General features: G+C 44.5%; 1 protein-coding gene across 4 annotated transcripts in view; it reads right to left on the bottom strand.

The window, feature by feature from the left end:
* Window positions 1-7,241: 7,241 nt before the first annotated feature.
* Window positions 7,242-21,524, bottom strand: part of LOC147012831 (claudin-10-like) — a 62,376-nt gene continuing 48,093 nt past the window's right edge. For 3 of the 4 annotated variants that reach the window (XM_085854095.1, XM_085854097.1, XM_085854094.1), the window contains 3 exons: window positions 8,336-8,420; window positions 7,985-8,095; window positions 7,242-7,412 (listed from right to left, as the gene is read on the bottom strand). In XM_085854095.1, the coding sequence (XP_085710221.1) occupies window positions 7,388-7,412; window positions 7,985-8,095; window positions 8,336-8,420 (221 nt within the window). In that variant the 3' untranslated portion in view covers window positions 7,242-7,387. Of the gene's footprint in view, window positions 7,413-7,984; window positions 8,096-8,335; window positions 8,421-14,529; window positions 14,695-14,993; window positions 15,285-21,524 lie in introns of those variants that run through there. The other variant, XM_085854098.1, reaches the window with a different exon arrangement.

Genomic DNA, 21,524 nt, shown 5'->3' with positions numbered 1-21,524 from the left:
AGGCAAGTTTTATGTGAAACCTCTATCTAGGGGATCACTCCTGATGTACCCTGGTGACAAGTCAGATTTCTTGATCTCCAGAACACTGACCAAATCCATAGAGCATGGAATGTTCTCATCAGAATCGGAATCAACTGAAGATGAAGACGGTGGAACACTCAAGTTTGCACAAGGCAACATCTTTCAACAGATGGTGCACGTTGCCCTCAGAGTCAGGCAGGATCTGCTCGACACACCAGGACACTCGAGCACATGGCATGGACTTGATCCAGAGCATGTTGATCAAGTGATCCCAGCGAGCTTGTATATGTTCCTTCACTTGCTCTATGGGGGCATAAATAACCTTTATGAGGAGACAGATGAAGACAATACCATCAAACAGACTGTGTGCAGTATTGCCCAAGACATTGTTTATGGGGTGTCCCATAAACGGAAGTTGACACCAAAGCACATTGGTCTTGGGCACGCTCCCCACCAGGCTACTCGCTCTGAGGCTCTCGTTGACCTGTTCCATGCAGCCAACCACACCATAGGCATTGCCACTGTTCGAAGGTTTGACACGATCATAGCTAATGAAGTACTGGACAGGTTTGCCAAGAACGGTTATGTCTATGTCCCAGACAACATTGTGAAGAAGGGGATGATCCACTGTTCCTGTGACAACATAGATGTGCTTTAAGCAACTCTTGATGGAAAGAATACGTTCCACTGCATGCAGATGATGGTCTGTCAGAGAGGTCCACCTCCAGAACAAAGAGAAGATACTGCAAGTGGAAAGGGCCCAGGTGGAAAGAGCCTCTTAAGATCAAGAGCTATAAGGCCTGGTGCTCTGCATGAGTTTCAAAGGCTTGACCAGGCTACCTTGGCATCAGGGCAGAAACCCTCACCATCTTTCAGTGGACAGAAGAAGATTTAGATGGAATCGTTCAGCAATGCTCAAGATTATGAAAGAGAGAAGGCTCATGCCAAAGATTTGGCCTGGGTTGTGTCAGGGATGCATGATTGTGAAGATGATCAGTCCGTTCCTGCCTGGGGAGCACTGAATGAAGCCATCAGTGTCTCTGACCCTCCTGTAACAACAGCAGGGATGCTTCCCATACTTCAAGCACCAGCAGATGACAATGATACTCACCACTGTGATCCATCGCTTTATGGACATATCAAGTCATGTGAGGCAGTCAATGAAGGATATGAAAGGTTGGTGGTCATGTGCAGTGACACAGATGTTTTGCTGCTTCTACACTTCATGCTAACCAGAGCAGCTCAAGTATGGATGGTTTCTGGAACATCAAAGAAGTGGAAGTGCTACCCAATTCATGCTGTATCAGACACAATTGTGCCACAACCTGTTAGGGGAAACTTGCTGAGTTTCCATGCACTAACAGGTTGTGACACAACCTCAGCATTCAGTGGCCATGGGAAGAAGACGTGCTGGAAAACCTTCCAGAGTCAGCCACTCCTAGTCAGTGGAATTGGTCGCGATGGAGAACTAACCCAAGTTGAGCAGTTTGTATGTCATCTGTATGGCGTTCCTGCACAGCCAAGTGTGGATCAAGCCAGATTTCATGTGCTTGGTAAAGCCAAGAAGGGCCTTGATTTGTTGCCTCCGACCAGAGATGCCCTGGATCTGCACAAGTAAACGTGCCAATTACCAGGCAAAGATCTGGTTGCAAGCAGATCGAGAATGCATCAGGATACAATCCCCTATGGACACCGCTGCCTGGGTGAAGGAGAAGACTTGCCTGGTACCTATCTGGACGAGGCTGCCCCCAATTCCAGATGCCTGCCTTCAGCTGATGACCTGTGGGTGCAAATCCAAATGCCAAACAGCTCGGTGCACTTGCTTTAAAAAAGAACTGAAGTGCACTTCTGCATGTGGCTGTGATGCGGTAGAATGTTGTAACCCAGCTGGGCAATAGATTTTCTATAAAACATGCACATAGTACATTTTAGCCACATTGAAATTGTTGTTGAACTAATCTACAGTAACCTAAGACATAACATTTCAATTTCTCAGCTTGGTTCACTGCCAGTGAGAAACTTGATTACCAGAATAGGTACTCGGACTACTGCATTTCGAAACTGCAGTTTTACGTTACATTGTGTTGTGCATTGATGTAAATTCAAAAGTTTACATGATGTTTTTGTTGTCTGTTTATGAAAACATGAAACAGAAGAATGCATAAAGATATTGGCACCAAAAATGTTTTAATTCTGCCAAAATAAAGGAAAATGGTCATTTTGTCATTTTTTTGCTATTTTTACCTTTATGATCTTGAAAATGACCTAAAAATTGAGAATCCAGGGTGGCATCCACCCACACCTTTTTCTTTATCCTATGACTCATTGATCTGGCATGGATGCCTGCTATTAGGCCTAAGTCACATTTGCTCTACGGCGAGGATAATACGGCTGTACGCCCTCTGAATTGACAGAAACGTGCGGCGGCCGCAGAGTTTCTGCGGTGGCCTCAGGGTGGCCCTACGCCGTTTGGCTATATTTTACAGGTCGTAAGGTCGCCGTGGAATTATAACACGGAGTTATAACTTTTTTCATTTCTTTGTTCGCCGTAGCAATTCGACAAGCTGAAAAAAAAAATGGTAAAAAAAAAAAATTAACCCATTCGTTACCGTCCGTCTGGCCGCACGTTCGCCTTAGGGCCCCCCTGCGGTCGCCTTCCGGGCACCTTGCGTCTGCCTTGAAAATTATATGGCCGCCGCAGGAACGCCCTAAGGTCACCGTGCGACATCAAATCAAAGACCATACGGCAACCCCACGTTTTCCGTCTCAACAATTTATAAATACGCCGTGCAGCTCCCCGAAAAATAAAAACATACGTGACTGCAACATTGTGTGACCGTGGAAATACTGCGGCCGCTGTATAATTGCTAGTGGCCGTAGATTTTGGAGACCCCACGGCCGCTGTGGCAAATGTGACCTAGGCCTAACACGCGATGCCCCAAAAAGTGTAATATTCCATGTTGGCTGGCCTACTATAATGTACCATGTTTGCACCAACAGCTTACTTACAAAATTGCACGATGACAACTTTTCGCTATTTCTCTGTTCAATTCATGAAGTCAAAAGGTGCAGGTAATAATCTCTGATTCAACCCCTTTGATGGGGTCAATTGTTATTTCCTGCTCTTTTTCTTTTCCTGGTACTTTGTTCCTCTACTATTGCCTCACTCATTCTGCTGATGGGGCCCAGCCAAGGAAAAAGTACAACCTTTTCCTGCCAATGTTATCTCAGCGGTTCCCTCATCCGAACAATATACTTTCAATTTAGCAGAGGGGCCACCCTGAATTTTACCTCAAATCCAATATGGCGGCCAAAATCCAAAATGGCCATCAAATTCCATTGAATTTGACTTTTATAGTATTTGTTCGACTCTGATATCTATTATGTGTGCCTGAAATCTGTTATTTGCCAACCATATGCTGTAACTATGCACAAGTAGCTGATTTTGGAGTAATTTACACTCTATCACAAATCCAATATGGCCGCCATGATGTCAAATGGACGCCTGGAAGCCTGACATTTCCTTTTGTTTGGATAAAAAAATGACTGTCTAAAAATTTTTTTATTGCTTTTGGTCCTAGACCTGGGGATACATGGTACTAGACTCTTTGGCCATGGACTCGGAGAAGATGATTTAACAAAAGCATTTACAAGGTTATTTTGACGGAAACGTTCACAGAGGGGACCTGCAAAATGGCCTCTTGATGCAGATCTCCTTGAACAGCTTGATAGATCTCCCTGTCGCAATACAACATCAAAACCAAGCACCGGCAAATGCAATTGTATTCATTTGAATGAGTGTAGACCTTGTTTATGATTATTGTTTCTTTATTTGTTGGTCCTTAGTATTGCACATTAATCCTCAGTAATGTTTGATCGAAAGATCCATACAGCAAAACCAATTCTTATTACACAGGAGATGTGGATTATGATGAAACTAGTTCATCAACACAGCCCCCGAAGAAGAAGAAGAAGAAGAAGAAGAAGAAGAAGAAGAAGAAGAAGAGGAGGAGGAGGAAGGACTCCAGTTGTACTGAGGACCAGGAAGCAGACTACCTAGGGAAGCACAAATGTTCAGAAAATGGCCGACAGTCTACTCGGCCAGATTTCCATCCCTTCTGACATTCCAGATGGATTCTATTCATCGGATAACCAATCAGACACTGATATAGATATCAGTGAATAATAGATTTCATGGCCATTTCTTGATGTTGATGGAACATTCTAATTCTGAAATTGCCTTGACTTAATAATGCAGAACATTTACCCATCGTGAGTTATCTTTATTTGCCATGTAAATTATAATAAAGATCTGGTATACGTTCTACAGTATGAAATAAATGGTATGCAACTCCATATTTGACGCATTCGCTAAAATTTATGTGACAAAAACAATCACAATAGGTTTTGATGTTATTTGGCAATATTAGATTAGTTATCAGGAAGAATAACTCCAAAATCAAATTCACTATCCCTAGTTATGGTAATTATCAACTCCCATTCCCTGTTTTGGGACATACAATCCGGTTCTGGACGATTAAAAATGACAGATATTCAATTTTTGGACTTTTGGTGACCATTTAAGATCATGGCCGCCATATTGGATTTGTGATAGAGTGCAAATTCATCCAAAACGAGCTACTTGTGCATAGTTCCAGCGCATGGTTGGCAAATAATTGATTCCAGGCACACACAATAGATATCTGAGCCAAATGAATACATAAAGTCTAATTAAATGGCATTTGGTGGCCATTTTGGATTTTGGTTGCCATATTGGATTTGAGGCAAAATCGATGGTGGATCCTCTGCTAAATTGAAAGAATACAGTATGAGTGTGACAATCGTTGAGATAACTTTGACAGGAAAAGGTGGTCGTTTTTCCTTGGCTGGGCCCTGTCTATGACATTGTTATGCTGCTCAATTTCCCTAGTATTGTTGCCTCACTCATTTCTCTGCTACTGTTGTCACCCATTCCTTTTGTTTGTTTTTTTTGTAAATAGATTCAAGGCTTGTGGATGACCTTGAACACAGAAAAGACCAGGACACAAAAGGAACAGCATAAAGGGAAGGGATAACACCAACAGCAGGGCCCGAGGGAGAAAATGAATGGAGATGAACAACAAGGGATACGGGTAACGATGAGGGGTGGTGAAGAACGCAAAGGGTGGAGAACATGGACACAGAAGCAAACTCTTAAGAAAGTAAAACTGGGGGAGAATTTCTTTTTTGGGCGGAGGATGGGGGAATGAATGGTTTAATGGGTGTGGAAAAGATCATCGTTTTGGATGGGGGTTGTCTGAGATGGTGGTGAACAACTATCTTGAAGACCTGGAGGGAAGACTGAGATTGAAGAGGATGTGGAAGTTTGTTCCACAGGTGGGAAAAAAGAACGGGTGAGTGGAGGTGAGCAGCTTTCCAAGATGTTATTGCATCATATTGTATCTGCACTGACGTTGTACACCTAATATGTGTTTCGTGTCCTTGAGCTATGTTTTTCTGGCTTGTGATCTGATTAACAAAAACACATTTTTGATCATAACTTGAACACTTTTCCTCTGATTTTCATGATATGAGTTTTATGGATAGACTGTAGATGGGGACACATTTTCTTAATTTATGCTCTATCCCTAAATGTTGAAGGTTGAAGGTAAGCCGGGTGTTGGCTAAGTGGTTCGGGTGGCTGGCTTGTGATCCTCGGGTCCTGAGTTCGAGCCCCGTTGGCCACTGAATTAAGACCAGGGAGTTGACTCAGCCTGTCATCCTTCTGAGGTCGGCAAAATGAGTACCAGTGTACTTGTCCTGGTGTATGCCCCGGTTAGAATAGGTGTACCATATCCCTGTGTGTCGTAAGAGGCGACCAGGGTTGGCGTCAGGAAGGGCATCCGGCCATAAAAACATTGCCTCAAGAAGGGAACCATGATTGTATGGAGCCCGCAAAAAGCTAAACTCTGCTCAGCAGGGAAAAAAGGCTGTCCCCCCCCCTAAATGTTGAAGGTCAAGGTCATATGCCATGTGGTGAGTGATTTGAAAAAAAAATGGCCATCATTGGATCACGGGCCAAGGGTACGTCATGGGCAATCGCTTTGTGATCGCAGATATCTCGTTTTGTTTTGGGGGTTTTTTTGGAGGCAGAAGGGAAAAACGATTAAACTGAGGGGTCGGAAGTACCAATACCTGGGAGAAAAAGAGTGAAAATGAAGTACGTACGGTTAAAAACAGAGGCAGAAGTAACTCGACACAGCAGGCTACAGTTTGGCACAGTAAATTGGACGAAAATACGACCAGCAACACAGGAATGAAAATAAAACACAAAGTATCTGGTCTGGGAAACTTAGCTTATTTGAGCTGGAGGGAAGAACTCATGAACCAATGTCACACGTGGGGCAACATCTCAACATTCCCACGCATTTGTTGCCCCATTGTCAGTGTTGATGCTGTTCCCCCTCTGTTGCATCACTCTTCCACAAACCTTGATTTTGTAAGGGGGGGGTTGGTGTATAAGAAAGAGAAAAAACTTCTGTTTCAAGTCATGCTCCCTATTTGGGGCATTGTAAAAATGATCGAACAAAGCGGGTAAGGACATGGCAGCACAAAGGATGTCTCTGCCTGGTTGTGGGTTCAAATTGAACCAAAAGCAGCAACATTGAAAAGTATTTTTTTATCCCCCGCCGCGTGGAGGAAGGGGGATATTGTTATCACCCGGGTCGTCCCTCCGGCTGTCCGGCTGTCCGTCCCTCCGTCCGGCTGGCTGGGCGTCAACATTTATAGCTGTGAATGTGATAACTCATAAACTGTTCGCCATATCGATTTGAAATTTGGGTCACACATGTAGCACCTGAAAAGGAAGAGCCCTATTGATTTTGGGCGTGGCCAGATCCAAGATGGCCGACTGGGGTGGCCATCTTGAAAAAAGTTTTTTGTAATAAATGGAAAACCGCTTATCTGATTTCAATTATTTTTCAATGGTGGGGGATTCCCCATCTCTGATGGTATATATATTTTTTCTCACTAGGTTAAAAGGTGGTTCATACCTGGGGCCAAATGTCACGACTGAATGTCACATACTCACTCAGTAAAAAGATTTCCCATCTCCCTCATGTCACGTGACGTATGTGTTGCGATTACACACCACAGAGTCCACTCTGAAATCACCCATTTTGAACCTAGTATAAAAGGTCAAAAGTTTGTGATCACTACAGTGAACCAATCTTGGATGATGGTTGGCAATGTTATGTTGTATTTATTCAGAAGAGGTCATTTTAATTAAAGAGAAAACATTAGATAATTGATCTTGACTGTTCATTTCAATGTGTGTAGCTCTTTTGTGAAGAGACTGCAAATATAATGCACTGAAGATGGATGAAGTTCACATTTCCAAGACTTGGGAATACCTGAAAAAGGTGGACAAGAGAGAGCTTGTGAAGAAAGGTGGGGCAGAGTGTGTCATGTGATTTTCCAACATATTAGTTTAGGATAAAAGACTGGCAAACAAGCACTGTGGAAAGGATTTCAAAAACAAAATTAAATACTGTAGTTAAAACATAACCAGAGAGTTGGTGTCAAAGCCCCCCAATGCTCGCCTGTTTATACATTTATCGTTTTTAAAAGACTAGTCTAATAATATTTTTAATAAAGCATTGCAGTGAAGTCTGATCCAAATAATTTTAAAGCAATATATGTATTTGTATATTGTAATCAGTAAAAAATAGTGTGGTAGATAAAAACATAAGAAAGGAAATAACTTGCATCAAAAGTTTTAACATTTTCACGCTCACGCTCACGCCGGGGGTATTGCTATAGCTCTCTGTTCTTTGAACAGGCGAGCTAAAAAGGATATGCAAGTAGCGAAACCAAGATACTACATTGATACGATCAAATCTTTCAGCAAATCAAATGCCAAGGATGTACATGATGAAAATTGAATATGAAGTGGTAATTTCCAATAACACGATAGCAACTGTACCTCTTCTCTATTGTCTTCCTCTTCACAAAATCTGTAACCAGGAGTAACCCTCCAAACACCTCCAACACTCCAGCAAAAAAGGCAAAATAAACTGCAGGTCCAAAAGAGAACCTGCAAGTGGAACAAATGTAAACACAATCATATCAATGTGTGCAGGAATTGGTGTGTAGTGTAATGTATGCAGGGATTGATGTGTTGTGTAATGTGTGCAGGTATTGGTGTGGACTGTAATGTGTGCAGGTATTGGTGCGGAGTGTAATGTGTGAAGGTATTGATGTGTAGTGTAATGTGTGCAGGGCTTGGCACGTGTAGCAATGTGACATCCATCATTTTGTATGCATGGTGCCTTACGTGATGTTGAGATATGCCAGTGGATGTAGCGATTGTCCAATCACATGGTGTACGTACAAAGAGGCAGCAACCCCCTCACACACACCTGCCATATGGGTGAGATGAGGGCAATGCGTTTACCTTAATGCACCAGTTTTGTCCGTTAAAATCCAACTTTTCTTTTAAACCTTTTGTTGCCGTCGGAAAACATTAAAGTCTGAGTTACAAATTCTGCCCTTTCGGTGGTGAAAGACCTTTGGGTTTCTGAACTTCTGACCCTCTGACAGTATGTACATGAAAGTGATTTTGAATGGACATCAGCTTCGTGTCGAGTAACTCGGTTAATTTGGTTCATCATGTGATCATGATCGAGGAAACTTACTTTCAGAGTTACGAGAACAAGTACGGGCCCGGAGGGGCGGGGCCCGTAGGTGCGTAAACGACGACTGGATTGGGGCATTATTTCAATTAGATTAGATCAACCGTATCATAAATGGCCATAACTTGGGAAACATAGTCAGGTCCCCAGCGTCAATTGTGACGTCATATCAAACGAAGAAGAATTGTGTTGTCCTGTCATTGGTCAACAGATAAATGGCCGTAACTTGGGAACCGCTTGTCCGATCGATATCAAACCTTGAAAAGCACATCCGCGGGGCCCCGGCAATATTCCTGGCAAGTTTCAGTCAGATCAGACCGTCGATCGTGCAAAAAATAAATAAATAAATAAATAACCATTAATTGTGACGTCATTCGTGATGTCATAGCACCATGTCTTGTCATTGGCTGACAGATAAATGTCCGTAACTTGGGAACCGCTTGTCCAATCGATATCAAACCTTGAAAAGCACATCCGCGGGGCCCCGGCAATATTCCTGGCAAGTTTCAATCAGATCGGACCGGCGGTCGTCGAGAAACGGCGGTTGCAGAGAGACAGACACACACACACACAGACACATTGCTGGAATTATAGATAGATGATAAAATGAGCACTGCATTTTTAAAAAAAACACTTAATTTGGAAGTTGTATTTGTGTACTTGAAAAACAATGTCCTTGTAACGTCACAGTAGCGTGGTGTGCTGGAAGTCAGAATAACTTTTCCAAAAGAAGCAAATTATGAGTTTATCTCCTTCCTCCCTGCTTTTCCCTTGTATACATTAGATGTGTGCAGATGACCTCAAGCTGCAAAGCATACATGGACACACACATGTAAGTTTATAATGAGGTTCTGCTTTGGATCTACAGGTAGTGGCCAAAAAAATGGAAACACCTGGGTAAATGAGGGACACAAAGTATATTGAAAGCAACAGTTTCCACACAGGTCTGGCTCATGTCTTAATTCAGCAAATATCATCCCATAATGCTTAGGGTCATGTATAAAGATGCTGCACAGGCCTGGTTGCCAATAATTATGGCTAAGCAAGAGGAGACCTCCGTGACTTTGAAAGAGGGGTGATTGTTGGCGTGTGTTTGTCAGGAGCTTCAGTGACAAAGACAGCTCACCTTAAGGCCCGGTCACACCTTGACGTTTTAGCCGGCGTATGCCGATTTTTGAATTTTTTTTCTAAAACGCTGGCACACGTTGAATACGTTATGGGTAAGTTTTGATAACATTGAGAGCACGCTGGCATACGTCGTAGTACGTTGCCATACGTCGTTGTACGTTGGCTTTAAACGTTGTACTTTTCGGTTGTCCTCAAATTTTTTCAAGCTTGAAATTTCACGACGTATGCCGGCGTATGACTCACACGTTCCGCTACGCTGGCCACAAGTTGTACGCACGGTCTGCGATCGTTGACAGACGTCAACACATGCTACTTGTAAGTTAATCATAAGTTGAGACACGCCGAGGTAATGTTTAGAGTACCCGAAACTTATTTCCTACCTATGATTAACGTGTTGTTTGCACGTTACGCGATCGTTGCCACACGTCGACAGACGTTACTTTTAAGTTACTTATAGGCTGAAAGACGTCGGTATAATGGATCGTCCTTGCGTCAGCGTCCACGGCCACGGCCAGGACACTTATTTGCAGCATTCTTCAAACTTTTCTTCGGCATGACGAGGATGTTCACACTTCGATGTCTAGCTTGGCTATGATTCCAATTGTCCATCGGCAGCGTCTATTTAAAATAGTCGAGTTGGAGCGTTTTAACACGTTCAGAAGAAACGTTTCAAATTTCCAAACCCCAGCGTCAAAAAAAAAAAAAAAAAGGCGAGTGACAGCAATTTAAATCGTTCATTGTAAACAATGAAACTAGCTGAGTGGTACCGTTTAAAAGTCGTTGAGTGTAAAAAAAATCCAATTGTTGAGCGCAAGCGTCTACTTTCAATAGTGGAGATGCAGCCATTTAAATCGTTGAGTGGCAGCCTATGAACCTACCCGTGGACACGCCGACGCAAGGACGATCCATCATAACCCACACCCTCCCCCTCACACACACCTACTACTGCCAACATGAACAAACTACTACTAATACTAATACTAATACTAATACTGATACTGATACTGATACTGATACTGTTACTGCTGATATGGACATCGACTCAAAAAGGACTCGAAAACACTGTTGGGTTCCCCTTTTATGAGCAGCATTTTTATATACCAATTCCCAAAACCACTGGGAACACGTCTTTATATGGCAGTTGGAAGCTAGAAACACATTCATATATTTTTTTTGTCGACCGGAAGACGTCATTGGAATACGTCTACATACGTCGATGTGTGTTGGGGCTACGTAAAGAATTGGTTCAAAGCACGTCAAACATAAGTTAGAAATAAGTTTCGCGTAAAAAAAGACATTACCGCGACGTGTTTCGACTTATGAGTAGCTTATAAGTAGCCTTTGTGGACGTGTGTAAGCGTCCACATATCGTGTGTAAAACTTATCCCCATCGCATGCGAACGTGTGTCATACGCCGAGTACGTCGTAAAATTTTGAACATGTTCAAAATTTCTTGACGTACTCTACTTACTACGACTTATGATAGCGTATTTAGCGTTCTACTCGCGCATACCAAACTTACCCATACCGTATTTGACGTGCCCCAACGTTTTAGACATACTTTTTGTTACGTCGGCATACGCTAGCAAGATCGCCAAGGTGTGACCGCGATTTTGATCCTTCCATTTCTACGGCAGTTATGATTCGAATCGTTTTGCGTCAGCCTTTTAATAGGCTACGCCACGACATCGTCGGCGATGCGTGCAACGCGCTATGCCTGAGTTAGACTATCGTTGGGCATTGGTTGTGTAGGCCGACAACAGGTTCAGCATTCGTTGGTATAAGTTATCTATAACACAACGAAACGTTCTGTGTAGTTACCAATGCGTTATACATAAGACCAAGTCGCTATGAATACGTCCGAATCTTTAAAAAAAAAACATCAAAAGTTCAACGTAAGCCAGCGTTTTACATAAATTTTAACACGTTGCCATCGCTGGCTAAAACGTCAAGGTGTGACCGGGCCTTTAATAATGTTTCCTGAGCAAGTGTCTGGAGTGTGTCGGCACAGAACTCTGAGGGAAGGATATCATCAGCAAAGGACAACGGTGTGCAGAAGCACATACTCCAGGATCGTGATATCCGTGCATTAATTCAGTGTAAGGCAAAGCAGGTGCGCAATTGCAGATCAATTGACTAAATTTCAACCTGGAGCATGAGCAGCCAGTTTCTTCAAAAACGGTCCTCCGCGAACTTCACTGAGCTGGTTACCATTCATCACACCTGGAAATGCATATTTGCAAGTCCAGTGGACTGTCGAGCAATGGAGAAATGTCATATGGTCAGATTAATCATCCTTCGCCATGTTCTCAACAAATGGACGAGTGCACGTGTGGCACCAACCTAAATAACTCTACAACCCTGAGTGTTTGGTTTGAACAGTGAAGGGTTCTGGTGGTTCTGTTATGTTGTGGGGCACATTTTCCTGGCATGGTTGGAGTGTAGTCATTTCCTTAGAAGGCAAGGTCAATGCCAATCGCCACTTAATGGTGCTGAGTGATCATATTCACCCCATGTTGCAGCATTTATTTCTTGCTGGGAGCGGTTTTTAAATTATGATTTTTATCAAGGTCGAGGCTCGTGGAAGAGCGAGAATAAAGGGGTGTCTTCCAGGATGACAATGCCCCCAACCACAGAGCACGCATGGTCACCCATTGGTTTGTTGAGCATGACACTGATGGTGTCCACATGTCATGGCCTCTCAGTCACCAGATCTGAACACAATCGAACATTTATGAGATAATCTGGAACAACGCCTGAGATAGCGTTTTCCAACTCCATCAAGCAAGTGTGAGTTGATCGACTTTCTCGTGGAAGAATGGTGCCGCATTCCTCCGGCAAAATTCCAGACGCTGGTGGATGATGCCATGGTACATACAAGCCATACTGACCGCAGGTGGTGGTCCAATGCTGAAGACCACGACCTGTACATGTCATCAGATGTAAAATGGGGGACATTAAATGGCCATATATTTATTACATTGGCAAATTTGCAAAACTTTTAAAGATCCCACCTTTAAAGTGTCCAAATGAAGTCTTCGTCAACTTCCCGAAAACCTCCATTCCGAGGTTGAACCGACTTTCAAACATAATGTCTATTTATTACATCATGTCTTTGTTACATAATGTCTATTTATTACATCATGTCTTTATTACATAACTAGCAAATACAACCCGTCGCTTCACTGACGATGGTGTGAAGGGCAGGGGGTTGAATAAAGAGAAGACGGAGAGAGGAGGGAGGGTAAGCGAGGAGTGACTGAAGAAGGGAAAGCTCGGAAGAGGAGTGGAGGTGGGGAGAGTGACACCTCACCAAACATTACTATTCACTGAGGGAGGGAGGGTGCCGTGTGAGAGACAGCGAGAGAGAGAGAGAGAGACAGGGGTGTGGGAGGCGAGTGCTGCATTTTATTTGGAGGGGGATGGGGGAGCGAGGAGGGGACAGACAGAGAGAGTGGGGGGAGGGAGGAAAAAAAAAAAGAGATCGGTGAGGGGTGGAGGTGGTATTAGCAAAGAGAGTGTGATATGTTATGCTTAATGACCGAACACAAATAAAAAATAAAATTAGTGGGAACATTAACCAAATACATGGAAGGAAAACATGGAAGTACCCTCACGTATGACCTAATGATCCCATCGAGCCTGAATATCGAAAACAAAGCATTGCGACCAGATATACTTCTGTACAAAAAAAGAGAGAAGGCATTGCTACGTGAGGTACTAATTCCAGTGATTTTGGACTAAACGATGCAGAAATCAAGAAAATGACCAAATACCAAAACCCCAAGAATGAAGTGAAAAGATCCTGTAGTTGAAGAATGCCAAAGTTGTACCAGTGATAGCTGGAGCTACAGGAATGATGACAAAGAACCCCACAGAGATATTAAAAAAGCATCCCTGAGAATATTACTACAAACAAACTACAGTCGGAAGCTGTCCGGAGCTTCAGAGACAATCCTGAAGAGAGCCCTCAGCCCAAAACGTTATGATATTCTCCAAAATGAAGTGAGGATTTGCTTTATAAGACCATTTTGATCCCCGCAGATCATTTAGATCAGTAGTGGGCAACCTTCGGCCCATCGGGCTACTGAGTGTCGCCCACGAGACGCATCAAATGCAAGAAGCGCAACAGACAGCGAAGAGATGAAAACGTGGGTGCTGAATTACAATGTATTGATATGCACATCCCTGCTGCTTGTCGAGGAGACTGGAGAGATCCAACCAAGCTTGGCATCAAGTATGATGTATATTGTAAGGTAAGTGCAAATAAATATATATTTTGCTTTTGCAATTTGAAGTTGATGTCAATTCTATTAATTTATGAATGAATAAGCATTTTGAATAACTCGTTATAAAATATTCGGCCTATATAAAATATATATTAACCTGATTTGTGGGGCCGTGGTGAGTGCACGTGCACGATTTAAATCTTGTGGCCCACTGAGATTAAGGAGAGCCAATCACACAGCCTTCTCACTAGTCACTAACCTTGGTTGCCAATCACTCATTTAGATCGTTTATTCATTTCTTGATAATTTTCCCAATTCGTTCTCATCTGGTCTGGCTTTTGCTGTGACACCCAAACTATTTGGCACATCCACTGAAACCCAACCCGTCCTTGCTTCCATTCCCAATGCATCCACACCTTATCCCAGCAAGCGTTATTGGGATCATGTCGTTGTCAGAGCAGGGCAGAGCGCGGTCTCACCAGCCAACGAGGACAGGGAGCCGGCGGCCAGGCCGAGGCGGGCCTTCGTCTGCACGGAGTAGTCACCGATGTGTGCGCAGTCTTGTGCGAGTCCAGCCATGAACATGCTGAGCAGGACAAGAATCAGGGCCACCAACACAAGGCCTCGTACTGTTTGAAAGAATTCTGAGAGCGTACAGGTGAGATATACGTTGAATTATCGAGCTCAGTGTTTGTCACATGATGAATAATTGTCCATGTGCGAGTTCAGGAGTGAGTAGTCACTGTCACAGGTCTAACGTATTCGGGGACAGTGAGGTAAATGTCCTCCCCCTCCCACCCCGTTACCACCTCTTCTCTTATGTACATTTTACAAATTTCCTCTTCCTTCTCCTTTACCTTCCCAAACTTTTTCTGTCTGAAGCATCACCAATAATGCTAAACATTCCATTTGTGCCCAGATGAAAGAGCGAACCTGGGCTCACCTGCCCTCTCTGGAGTTGTGGTAAACGCACTGCATTTCACCTTTGTACCGTCCCACCTGCATACCGACCACAGGCCATTCTTGAAGAGTATCCTGGTGTCCCTTTCCACACCATCGCCTCGCGACCAATCCTTTGTGAAGGTGGCAGCCAGGCTGGCGCAGACACCCGCCAAGACCAGGATGGTTCCGACGATTTTAAGTGATCGCAGTTGCATTTCATCAGTACGGGGCAGGTGCGAACTTGGGCTCGGCTCGCTCACCACGTCACTCTATTGTCGTGTGACGATCCGTACCCTCCTTGTGTACCTCTCGCTCCTCCTGCGAGACGCGACCTTCAGCCCAGCAATTGCGTCACCAAAACTGTTACTCAGTTTAATGAGTTTATGGGACATTTGGCACAGCTGTGGCTCAAACAGTTAGGGTTCAACGTCTCGTGAAACCAAGTCATCGCAGTTCAACGTCTTGTGAAACCAAGTCATCGCAGTTCAACGTCTTGTGAAACCAAGTCATCGCAGTTCAACGTCTTGTGAAACCAAGTCATTGTAGTTCAATGTCCCGTGAAACCAAATCATTGGAGTTCAACGTCTCGTGAAACCAAGTCATGGAAGTTCAACGTCTTGTGAAACCAAGTCATGGAAGTTCAACGTCTTGTGAAACCAAGTCATGGAAGTTCAATGTCCCGTGAAACCAAGTCATGGAAGTTCAACGTCTTGTGAAACCAAGTCATGGAAGTTCAACGTCTTGTGAAACCAAGTCATGGAAGTTCAACGTCTTGTGAAACCAAGTCATGGAAGTTCAACGTCTTGTGAAACCAAGTCATGGAAGTTCAACGTCTTGTGAAACCAAGTCATGGAAGTTCAACGTCTTGTGAAACCAAGTCATGGAAGTTCAACGTCTTGTGAAACCAAGTCATGGAAGTTCAACGTCTTGTGAAACCAAGTCATGGAAGTTCAATGTCCCGTGAAACCAAGTCATGGAAGTTCAACGTCTTGTGAAACCAAGTCATGGAAGTTCAACATCTTGTGAAACCAAGTCATGGAAGTTCAACGTCTTGTGAAACCAAGTCATGGAAGTTCAACGTCTTGTGAAACCAAGTCATGGAAGTTCAACGTCTTGTGAAACCAAGTCATGGAAGTTCAACATCTTGTGAAACCAAGTCATGGAAGTTCAACGTCTTGTGAAACCAAGTCATGGAAGTTCAACGTCTTGTGAAACCAAGTCATGGAAGTTCAACGTCTTGTGAAACCAAGTCATGGAAGTTCAACGTCTTGTGAAACCAAGTCATGGAAGTTCAACGTCTTGTGAAACCAAGTCATGGAAGTTCAACTTCTTGTGAAACCAAGTCATTAGAGTTCAACGTCTCGTCTATCTTAGCAAATTTCTCGGGACACATTGACTATTGACAGAGCAATTCTTGGTATGCAGCCGTTTGAAATATACTCGCATTGTACCCATTGTTTCATTGATAGCAGAGTTGCCAACTCCACCGCTTTTATGTGATGTTTTCATAAGGTGATGTTTTCACCCCTGTTTGTCTGTCTGTGAAAAGGATATCTCAAAAAGTTGTGGATGAATTCAGATGAAATGTGATGGACATGTTGAGTGTGTGACTGGAAAGAATTCATTCAATTTTGCTGAAGATCCGGATCAAATAATTTTTGAGTGACTCTTTAGGCCTAAGTCACATTTGCTCTATGGCGAGGATACGGCAGCCGTACACCCTCTGAATTGACAGAAACGTGCGGCGGCCGCAGAAAAACGGAGGTGGCCTCAGGGTGGCCCTACGCCGTATGGCTATATTTTACAGGCCGTAAGGTCGCCGTGGATTATAATGCGGAGTTATAACTTTTTTTCATTTCTACGTTCGCCATAGAAATTCGACTAGCCGAAACAAAGGAACTGGTAAAAAAAAAAAAAAATTAACCCATTCGTTACCGTCCGTCTGGCCGCGCCTTCGGCTTAGGGTCCCTCTGCGGCCCCCCTGTGGGCACCTTGCGTCTGCCTTGAAAATTCTATGGCCACCGCAGGAACGCGCTAAGGTCATCGTGCGACATCAAATCAAAGACCGTACGGCACACCCATGTTTTCGGTCTCCACAATTTCTAAATACCCCGTGCGGCTCCCCGAAAAATAAAAACATATGTGACTGCTACATTGTGTGACCGTGGAAATACTGCGGCCGCTTTATAATTGCTAGTGCCCGTACATTTTGTCGAACCTCCGGCCGCCGAGCCAAATGTGACTTAGGCCTTACCATTGAGAAGAGATAGGGCGAAAAAGATTGAGAAGAGCTTGGGCGAAAAACGATATATAACACGACATCTCAAAAGTTATGGATGGATTCGGACTAAACTTGGTGGACAGATTGGGTATGTGACAAGGACGAATCGATTCGATTTTCGTGAAGATCCGAATCCTGATCTGGATACGACAATTTTTTTTAATGATTCTTCACCATTAAGCGATAAAGCCAAAAACGGTATTCAGAACGATATTTCAAACAGGTGCTTTTGCGTTAAGACAAAACTTGGTGGCTGAGTTGGTTTGGTGACGAGAACAAGCAGATTCAATTTTGGTTAAGCTCCGAATCCTGGTCCAAATTTCGCACCAAATTTCCTGGTCCAAAACGGGTCCAAGCCCCGTTGGCTGCTGAATTAACACCAGGGGGTTGACTCAGCCTGTCATCCTTCCGAGGTTGGCGAAATGAGTGCCAGTGTACTGGTCCCGGTGTATGCCCCGGTTAGAATAGGTGTACCATATCCCTGTGTGTCGTATGAGGCGACCAGGGTTGGCGTCAGGAAGGGCATCCGGCCATAAAACATTGCCTCAAGAAAAAGCCAAACCCCTGCACAGCAGGGGAAAAATGGCTGTAAAAACGGTCATTATATATATATATATATATATATATATATATATATATATATATATATATATATATATATATATATATACATATATATATTGTTACAAATTTGGAATTCAATTGCATACAACATACAGGTTCCCTTAGTCAGCTATGTCGATAAGTGCATATTCCCTAGATAGCTCACCTTCCATTGTTTAAATGTTTTGAAATCAATTAGATGCGCTGCGGATCGATTTAATAGTTTGGGAGCAAACAATGGAGATGTCCCTCCCCCTCTTCTGCGAAGAGGAAGAAGAAGCCTGCCATCCCGTGGCATCAACAACTCCCTCCCACCCGTGGTTGAGCGGGGGGTGGATCACGAGCGCATGAGTCACGCCGGGTGCGGGGGAGGGGGTGCAAAGGATAAAGAGGACATCTTTTCTTTGTTCAAAAAGAGTCCCGTGGGAGTCCCGTGGTAGGGCTGAGTTCCTGGGAGTCCCGTGGTAGAGTACGTGAAGAGTCCCGTTCTGAATCTGTGGGAGGAGTAAGCTTTTTTGCTTCGGAGAGAGCAGTCGTTCAGCCGTCGGGTCCTGCTTGGCTTGAGGCCTTCGGAAGCTTTTTGCTTCGACTGGCTCAGTGAGCTTTGGCTGCTGCTTTGTTTTGGAAGGAACTTGAGCCAGTTTTTTCGGCTCGAGCTGCGAGTGGAGGCTTCTTCCTCTTCTTCCTCTTCTTGTTTCGTGGAGCTTTTCGTTCTCCATTTTGTTTCCCGGCTTGGTGCGACGCATCAGCCACTTCTTGGAGTTGGATCCTCGGGGAAGCGACGCATCGACAGGAAGGATCGGCGCCTCGTCTCACCGGCACGTGTTGAGAAGCGCGGGAGGATTCGCTGGAGCTCGGGAAGGATCGTGGCGATTGGATCCAGCTCACTCTCGCTGGAGCCTGGGTCTGGACAAGTTGAAGACCACACGAGGTGGAAAGGTTCGAGTCAAGCTCTGAGTTTCAGCTCACCTGTCCTCCGAGCTGGAGCTCGTGATTAAAGGCCTTTGCCACCATTTCTTGGGTGTGTGTGCGTACGTGTGTCCGTGGGCCCGTCTAATAAGTAGGAACTGCTGTTAAGTGTAAATGACTGTACATAATAAGTAGACGGTTGTAGTTCTTTTGTCGTGCTTTTGTTGCTTGTATAATTGCATACGTGTTTTGCCTTATTTAATTGCATACGTGTTTCATTATAATAAATGTCCTTGTGTGAATGTAAACCTGCTCGTTGCGTCCAGTCCCTCATTGACTGAACATTTCATGTGTTGGGAGTTAGAAAGCCGTTGGTTTGCCGTAATAGGGGGACATTTGGACCGACGGTTCTCGGCGATTACGCCGCTCGGAATCGAGCACGGACAAGCTCGCCTCGGCGGTTTGTTCTCTACGAGATCCGTCGAGGGTGGAATACCCCGGTAGTTGGATCACATGGGTATTTAGGTACATTGAAGATTGGCAATCGACCCTACCCCACGTGATCTGCCGATTGGCATATTTCGGTTCTTGTGCAAGGACCCGTCGCTTGGAGTTATCCGGGTGGTGATCTATATTCCGGGTGATCGGTCGGGCTGACTCGACTTGCGGCTACGTTCAGAGCGGTTGGTTGACAGCTGACCCCCCCCCCCCCCCGGTCTGTAATAATATATATATATATATATATATATATATATATATATTTATATATATATGTTCACCTACATATCTCACCTATGAATGGAGGGAATAGCCAATCAGCTCTCACCTAATCGACCACACTGAGGTGGCTAGGATTATATAAATGATTGACACCTTCCACACTCCTCCAGCCCAAGTAGCTGCACAAAGCAACCCAAGAAGACTTATGCAATAGATATATCCATCCATCTATCCAGTGGGACCATACTCTGTGCAGAGCGTTGGTGCTGCTTAAGCAGTCTCTTTGGCTATTGGGCACAATCCTGGACAGGTCGCCACCCCGATGCAGTATACCAGCATGCTGGCACTCATTTTGCCAACCTTGGAAGGATGACAGGTCGAGTTAACCCCACCTGGTATGAATTCAACAGCTGAGCAGGATTTGTACTCAGGATCCGAGGATCCCAAGCCCACCACCCTAACGATTAAGCCAAAAATAAGCTTTCTCCCCTCTCCCCTCTCCCCTCTCCCCTCTCCCCGCACCCCTCTCCCCGCTCCCCGCTCCCCGCTCCCCCTCCCCGCTCCCCGCTCCCCTCTCCCCTCTCCCATCTCCCATCTCCCCTCTCTCCTCTCCCCTCTCTCCTCTCCCCTCTCCCCTCCGTCTCCCCCTCCGTCTCTCTCCCTCTCTCCCTCTCTCTTGCCCTCTCTCCCCTCTCTCCCCCTCTCTCTCCTCTCTCCCCCTCTCTCCTCCTCTCCCCCTCCGTCTCCCCCTCTGTCTCCCCTCCGTCTCTCCCCTCTCTCCCCCTCTCTTCCCCTCTCTTCCCCTCTCTCCCCTCCCTCCCCCTCTCTCCCTCTCTCCCTCTCTCCCCCTCTCCCCTCTCTCCCCCTCTCTCCCCTCTCTCTCCCTCTATCCCATATGAAAAACACGGTCTGTGAAACCATCAGTCCTTGAAGCTGCATGACTGCATGTCTATTAATTTCCTACTGTTTGAACTTGAACATCGGTTGCAGACAAGTACATCTAAAAATTACGTATTATTGGAATGCACTTTCACAGTGAAGCCGTATGACAATGTGTCTATTAATTACATACTGTTTGAACGTCAGTTGCACTCTGACTTCACACGCGAACGTCTATTTATTACATACAATTGGAATGTACCTTTCAACCCTTTAGACTGCTGAAACCCCTTTGACTATTGAAGACCCTTAAGATCTCAAAAAACCAAAAGACATCGGAGACACTAAACGACTCAGAAGACACCTTTTACATATAAGACCCTTTTGACACTTGCCATCTTTAGATCCCTTCACTCTTTTGACCTTTTATCCACTTTAGACCTTTGCAGCCCTTCATGTCCCTTAAGACCCATAACACCTTAACCTCATTCAGACTCCTTACACCATTAAAACAGATTAGACAGCGTTGACCCTTGACCATTTAGAGCTTTCCACCATTTGGACTTTTTGAGGTCATCTCTTCGAGCATGACCTAATAATATGGGTGTCGATGTCCTTCGATCCGTCCATCCGTCCGTCCGTCCACAATGAAGTTGAAGCGGGAGATCTGGTCATTAGCGATCCTGATAGAGGTCGATGAGACGTACACGATGGTATGACTTTCAAGGTCACCGAAGGTCAAGGTCAAGGTCACGAGGCCTTTGAAGTTGCGAAAATGACGATTTTCAAATTATACCTCCCCCGCCATTTCTCAAGCGATCTTGAATTTGATTGTAGCATATGAATCTATGGGACAATATCTAAATTTGGTCAGGCCAGATTTTCGATTTTCGTTTTCGTGTCACGTGACTTCAAAGTTAGCAAAAAATGCCAAAATGACGATTTTCAAAATCTATCTCCTCCTACATTTCTCAAGCGATCTTGAATTTGATTGTGGCATATGAATGTATGGGACAATATCTAAATTTGGTCGGGACGGATTTTCGAATTTCGCTTTCGTTTTCGCGTCACGTGACTTCAAAGTTTGCAAAAACTGCCCTACCTTCAGGAGGCTATATATTCTCTACTGGGCATGGTAAA

The sequence above is a fragment of the Eptatretus burgeri genome, chromosome 14 (genome assembly GCF_056783735.1).
Source record: "Eptatretus burgeri isolate ZD-2024b chromosome 14, Ebu_testis_v1, whole genome shotgun sequence".
In the NCBI taxonomy this organism is placed as follows: Eukaryota; Metazoa; Chordata; class Myxini; order Myxiniformes; family Myxinidae; genus Eptatretus; species Eptatretus burgeri.
The sequence above is the reverse complement of the archived record's forward strand: the minus strand, read 5'-3'. Positions and strand labels throughout refer to the sequence as shown.